General features: G+C 30.1%; 1 protein-coding gene across 3 annotated transcripts in view; it reads right to left on the bottom strand.

The window, feature by feature from the left end:
* Nucleotides 1-297: 297 nt before the first annotated feature.
* Nucleotides 298-6,976, bottom strand: part of LOC111626376 (tyrosine-protein kinase Fer-like) — a 50,081-nt gene continuing 43,402 nt past the window's right edge. For all 3 annotated transcript variants that reach the window (XM_023369731.1, XM_023369729.1, XM_023369730.1), the window contains exons 11-18: nt 6,810-6,887; nt 6,527-6,724; nt 3,627-3,803; nt 3,170-3,383; nt 2,982-3,105; nt 2,643-2,794; nt 1,333-1,455; nt 298-1,259 (exon numbers count right to left, since the gene is read on the bottom strand). In XM_023369731.1, the coding sequence (XP_023225499.1) occupies nt 1,117-1,259; nt 1,333-1,455; nt 2,643-2,794; nt 2,982-3,105; nt 3,170-3,383; nt 3,627-3,803; nt 6,527-6,724; nt 6,810-6,887 (1,209 nt within the window). In that variant the 3' untranslated portion in view covers nt 298-1,116. The remainder of the gene's footprint in view (nt 1,260-1,332; nt 1,456-2,642; nt 2,795-2,981; nt 3,106-3,169; nt 3,384-3,626; nt 3,804-6,526; nt 6,725-6,809; nt 6,888-6,976) is intronic.

Here is a 6,976-nt window from a genome sequence, read left to right as displayed (position 1 = left end):
ATAATTTTCAGACAATGTTCCAGTCTGAAGCAAGAGATCCTCTTGCTTTAGCAGGTACATCTTGTTGAGATAAACTGTTTGATTCCTCTAGTTACATTGAACGTTTCGCTAAAAGGCATTACATGGGCTGTTTAAAACAAATGAAAAAAAAACTATCAGAGACTCTTTATANACTGTATATTGGATAAAATAAACACATCTTATCTATTGTGTTAATTTCAAAACGTCAAGGATGTAGACGTATGGCAACTTCAATGTTTATAGATTAAAAACTAATATAATAATAATATCACAAATTTTATATTACAATTTTATTTTCTGATTATTCTACATAAGTATCGATTTCATTTTACATTAAAATTAAAATGTAAAATTGTTTTAAAATTGGCTGAATACACAAAAGTAATCTTTCACAGTATCGACCAGCAAATGTGAAAGAATTATCATTTAGACGACGCGACCGTTCTCGTCGTCTTAGAAACATTCCCTTTAATTAAAGCAAACAAACCACTCGAAACTTATCGCCAACAAGATAAACGATTTGATATTTCTATGTTTGAAAGCGATAACTGGTACGATTCTTATAAGACGTACACTATAAAAATAAATTATTCTTTTGATTATTGCACCTAGATTTTTGTATAAAGAAAATCTTAAGATATTTTATGCATTAAGAATAAGAAAAATTTTTACAATTTTTAATCTGCATTTGCATCAGAAAAACTTACAAAATTATTTTAAAGTGAGTTTTAGATAAGCCAATTTGTCTGTGTAATATTAGGTGCTGGTGTAGGAAATAAAAAAATATGTAAGGAGAAAAATCAAATTACAGTTTCTAAAGAACAAACAAAAAAAAATCTCTCCAGAATACAAAAGTTTGTTTGCTCACATAATTAAAATAATTTTCTGACAAATCTTTAGTATTAACAAGAGAAAAATCAATTTTTACAATGATAATAAAATCGAAACATTCAAATTATTAAAACTCCAAAATGACTACAATGTACAGAGCAATGTTTAGTTAAGAGCTTCACATTAACCATAAAAACTGTCTATTACAAATGCCATCACACTTCATTTACAAAAAAAAACCTTTTATTTCAATAGCTGACTGACTCATTTGTAAGAAACAGAAATATTCTGAAGAATTTCACGTATTTCTTGAAAGTGTGGTCTTCTCTCCGGATCGTACTCCCAGCAACGTAACATCAACTCGTAGATGCACTCTGGAGTGTTCTCGGGTGAAGGCAACCGATAACCTTCGATATTAGGAATGCAAAAGAGTTACCGGAAATTGCCTTGAGAGTAATTAAATATATAAAGTAGACTTACCAGAATCGATTAATTCTCGGGCTTTGTTGTTAGTCATACCGCTGTAGGGAGTACTGCCAAATGAAAATACTTCCCATAACAGTACTCCATAACTCCAAACGTCGCAGAGAGATGTATATCTTCCTAAAATGTAACATCTCGTTACAATTGCTTTATGAATTCTTTGCTCATATGCAAAATTATGTCTAAATATTTACAAAAATTCTAAATACTGTATTTATTCTAATAAACCTCATGCTGTCTGTAACTTTTTTCATCTTGTAGATTCACTGTTATTTCTATTCTTTAGGAATTAAGTGCAACTATAATGGAATAAATCTGGTAATTTTTCCCATTTTACTATTACTCGAACAACATAAACACGCGACACGCATGTGCTTTATTTCAACATATGGTAAGAGCAATAACACAAAACATTTGATTTTTCAGTCTACAATAAGCCTTATCTCACGCCTATAGAAATCTGCTTACCGTTACGGGGCACCGTCTAATTTTATCGTGTAGCTCTGCTGTTTATTAGAATAAATACAATAATCTAAATATCTACACAAGTTTTATTAAAATTAGTAATGTTCATTACAACATTTATCCATTTTTGTCTAAAGCAGACTATTAGTTTACATATCAAAGGATCCATATCACAGCCTGAACAGATCCTATAGTGTCTCAAATAAATGCTGAAAATTTTCTATCTAGAATTATATTAATTATACTATCTAAAGCTACAAATTTAAACTACAGGTAGTATCCATCTAGCTTTTACATTTAATAAAAATTTATTAATTTAATTTCAATATGACAAAAGCATCAAAAGCAGAATTTGAACATATAATTAGGTTTCAATTTATGTTTGAGAAGCAAAAATGTGTGTGCGGATAACTTAGACCGATTTGTTAATCGGGAGCCAATACAAACAAGCATTATACTGCTCCTTGTGATGTTTAACTCCGTTAATCACGAGCCAGAGATAAGTGGAACTGAAGGAAACAATATCCATCAAAATACATGCCTGAACCATCCGATCTGATGTAATATTGTTCAGGTATTGCAATCTGGCAGTATAAAGAACTGCAGTACCAAAAACAGAAAATTACCCCCAAAATACATTTTAATCTTGATCTTTACTACTAAAAGATCAAGATTTTAATGTTTTCTAAACTTAAAATTACTAATTTATTATATAACAAATTTTAGAGGCAACAAAACTCTTTAATAATAATCTTCAATGTATATTTCGTAAATGAAACTTGTATTGTGCATAATCACNTTCAAGAAAATCTATAACAAATAATATTAATTTTAAAGAATACCATAATTAAGGGCTTCTGGTGCAGTCCACTTAATCGGAATTTGCTTCATCCCGTCCGAAACTGTGTATTCTTCTTCTTCGCGAGACATTCCAAAATCAGATATCTTCACCATATTATTTTTTCCGACCAAACAGTTTCTGGCTGCCAAATCTCTAAACAAAATTTTTTAAAATCAACTTTATAATTAAACATAAATATGATGAAATTATGCATTTCTATCATGAAAATATTTTATTAATGAAAATTTTAAGCTTCACAATCACATTTCGATTGCTATTTTCTAAATATATAGATATTAAATAATTTTTATGTATTAATCTTCAAATTGGCCATACTCACCTGTGAATACAATTTTTACTCTCCAAATATTCCATCCCTAAAGCCGAATCCAAACACATTCTCAGCTGTTCTGGCAAAGATATTTTAGGCCCATTTTTCCTTAAATAATTTAATAACGAACCTCCTGAAGTAATCAGAAAGTTTATTTATGTGACGTTAATATGTCAATTCACTTAAAAATGTCTTACCCGGTACTAATTCCATGACTATCATAATTGGTTGCTTTTGGACGCAGATCCCTATAAGTTTGACGATGTTTGGATGGTCATACTGCCTGAGAATTCGACCTTCTTGAAGAAACCTTTTCTTCTGCTCGTCTGGCAGATTAATCCTGCACGTCTTAATCGCGACTGGAACTTTTGTTTTACGGATGAAGCCTTTATAAACGTCTCCAAAATTTCCCTGCAATTTAATGATTTATGAGGATTAATATCATCAAATTACAGTAATGTACTGATTAATCAGGATAAATAGGCAAATTTATTGGAAAAGTAACATTAGTCAAATTGGCTATAGTATGCTTGTAGCATGACAGTTTGGCAAAAAAATCCAAACAATTTCTACTGAAAAAAGCTAAAAAATTTAATAATTTACCATTCATCCCAATTAAGCTGCATCGATTACACAATACATAATTATAATCACCCTTCCGATCTTCTCAACTAGCTCCACGTCCTCATTATTTAGTTGCCACTGTTCTCGCAACACCGAGTTTTTTATCATTGCTCCGGATCGATTCGTTACGGGAGTGTTAGAGTGAAGCTGAAACATTATTAATTCTTGAACCGTTGAAAATGCAGGACCTTCAAACCTATATTTTCCCTAAATGCAGATTTATTTCAATTAATATAGCAAATTATGTAAAACTAATTTAATCCAATAGTAAATCTTTTATTATTAGATTAAATGAAGACAAAAATTAACTTAGTATTTTTCCAGTATTAATATGTTAAATCTTCTATATAAACAACAAAGTACAGTACATAATACCAACATACTTGTACAAAGATGAACTTTTCTTTAAATACTGCTTGATTTTTAATAGAATTCTTTGTTTGTTAAAAGGAAAATAAACTTATATATTCAATCAACATCATGTGTAAGATAAAAATAAATTGATCATTCAAAAGCAAATTTTAATAAGTAAACATGGCTGATCCAGAGTAGAATACATTAAATTTTTTCTTGTTTGTAGTATTACAAGCTCGAAATCATTATACAAGATCAATAAAGTGAAACATTATTGCAGGACAGAGGGTAATCGAATGAAAATATACTTATTCAGAGTAAACTGAGACCATGACAAATGTTATTTTAGACAGATTTTTAGTCAAAAATGCCATTTTGGAGATTCGACTGAAACTTGTCTCAGATAATAAAATCTAAGTTTAATTTGTGTTTAACACAAATGAAAGTGGATAATATTGCAAGAGATCCTCATCACATTTTCATACATGTGCAGCCATGGAACAATGTTTTCTGAAAATCCCCCCCACAATAGATCATGGTTTACTCCGGTTAAACCTTTACAATGATGCATAATCCAAAACTGATCATTTCTTTTTTAAAAATTACATTTTTTCTCTCAAATTTTTAATAACTATATCAAACAGTATCCAAAAAATGATTTGAAAATTCATATTCAACCATTATTTTTAATCAAATAGTATATTGCTGTATTCAAAATATCAAATTGAAATTTCATTACAAAATTCTGAATTTCATTATCTTATTAGCAGTAGTACAGTCAAGTATTAACTACATTTTTAAAATATGGAAAAATTTCTTGTGTACTACTGTAAGGTCTCTTTTTATGCGGATTATTTTTATGCAATTTTGAAGTTGTGCGGTTTGTATTTCATCCAAAAATTTCTTGGACAAACATACATATAGGCTTGTTTAGGAAGCCCGCGTATAGACAGTCTCCAAAAATCGTGGAACGCTCAAAGCTCACTCCATTTGTTCCACTGACATATAACGTTTATGGATGTAAAGGACAGCTAGATCTACCTTAATCGCTTTAGTTCCTAGCAATTTTTGATATAAATGTAATTAAACATAAAAAATACTTAAAACTGAAAAAAACGAAAGAAATGCGTTAATTTTGAAGAAAAAGCTTCAAAGTTTAACTTCCTTTGTCTCGCCCTTCTGTGAAATTTAACACCGATGAGTCATTGTTTACACATCTGGATGACCTTGAACACAGCTGGAGTTGGATTTCCCGGGGCATTCTCATAGACGTCGCGGGAGGACAAGGGTTTAAAGTAGGGTGAACACTAGCTGGCCGTATATTTTTAAATATTTTTAAAAAATTTGGAGACTTAAAAAACATTCCAAAAATTCAAAAAAAAAATTTAAAAATGGCCTTAAGGATCGTGTTTTATGTAACACTATGTAACCTGCCCGAGTTAACTCGGGAGAGGAACTAAAGGTTTAAAATTTAATTAACTCTTCACATCCAGATGTCAGTGATTTGTTTTTAGAGTGAGCTTTTGCAATTCGGGGATTCCCCTTGTACATGATACCATCGACAAGTCGCTATTACATCATTCTGAGATTCGCATTGAAAGGTATAAACTGTAATTGTTTTGAAATTAAATTTTATTTTAGCGGTGTTTTGTGCATTTTTATAATAAGTAGCGAGTTTAAATTTTGCTGATTTCAAGTTGCAGTATTAAGCAGCCTATTTCTTTTAATTTCTGCAAACTTTTTTATGCAGTTTTAAGTTAATTTTAACTCGTTTTGGTTTTATGCAATTTTAGAAAATTACGGAACGTATCCCTACTTTTTCAAGGCAAGTAAAGTCTTTTTTTATGCGAATTTTTTATATGCGCTTTTCTGTAGAACATATCCACCGCATAAAAAGAGACCTTACAGTATTTAAAAATTTTAGCTTTTACTGGAATGTTTGATAACCTAACAGGATGTTGGAAGCAAACAGAACTATACTGGCATTTCCACTCTTATTTCATCAAAATAACTTTGGGGTTAATACAGACAAGTTGTATAAATGGTGTTAATAATATAACCGTGGAAGTGGCCTTATTGCTTCATTAGAGCTCACCGTATTTGCAGCCTGACAAGTACAATATGCATTGGTCAATGCACCGATTAATTCATTGCCAAATACTGTAAATATGTTTTTGTACATTGCAGTTCATCAATGCTGTTTGATGCATACTGAAATATAACCTATCTTTTAAAGAATTTTATCATCTCAAAAAATGATCAACAAAATCTTTTGTTGGTAAAAATTGTGAAGCTATTTAAGCCCACCAGTGTCTGAGTGGCAAAGCCATAACACACTGCTAGTTAGTCCACATTTTATACCCAACCAACAGCCCGGCTGCACAGAATTTCCCTGGTTTTCTTTACATATCTAACATCTAAATAGGGAATGGTTTTCCATAATTGTTTTCCTGGAAGATCACCCTTGTATTGAATTACATTATCACATACAACTTAAATATATTTACCATCTAAAAAATACATCCTAAACATATTTTGCCATACAGAATTTGTATTGTACATTTTAAATAACTTACATCTGATGTATTTTGAATGATAAAATGTTTATGGCCTTGCCAACAGACAGACAAAACTATCTGCCTTTCTTCATTTCGTAATGTCTCTCTCACTAGAAAATCTCCTTCATTCACTAATAATCGAATCACCTCTTCACGAGGCAATACGCCGTGAAACCATTCTTCATCCTGAAGACCTTTCAGATAATCCGTATCTAACTAAAAAATAAATAAAAATTATAAAATTTGTTAAAATATTGAATAAAATTATTTTCATTAAAATAACAATTTAAAAAAATCTTACGTTTATCTCGTTTGATGTAGTAGGAATATTTATTGAATTATAATTTGTCTTTTGTTTGGATAAGATCTCAATGCTACTCTAAAAAATAAAGATAATTCATATTTTTTAATTAAATTTGTTTAGCTAAATATCAACAGATCATCATTAAAATTAATATTTTTTATTGA

This window comes from Centruroides sculpturatus, unplaced genomic scaffold (genome assembly GCF_000671375.1).
Source record: "Centruroides sculpturatus isolate CEXI.00-Female unplaced genomic scaffold, Cexi_2.0 scaffold400, whole genome shotgun sequence".
Lineage (NCBI taxonomy): Eukaryota > Metazoa > Arthropoda > Arachnida > Scorpiones > Buthidae > Centruroides > Centruroides sculpturatus.
This window is presented reverse-complemented; position numbering and strand designations above follow the sequence as displayed.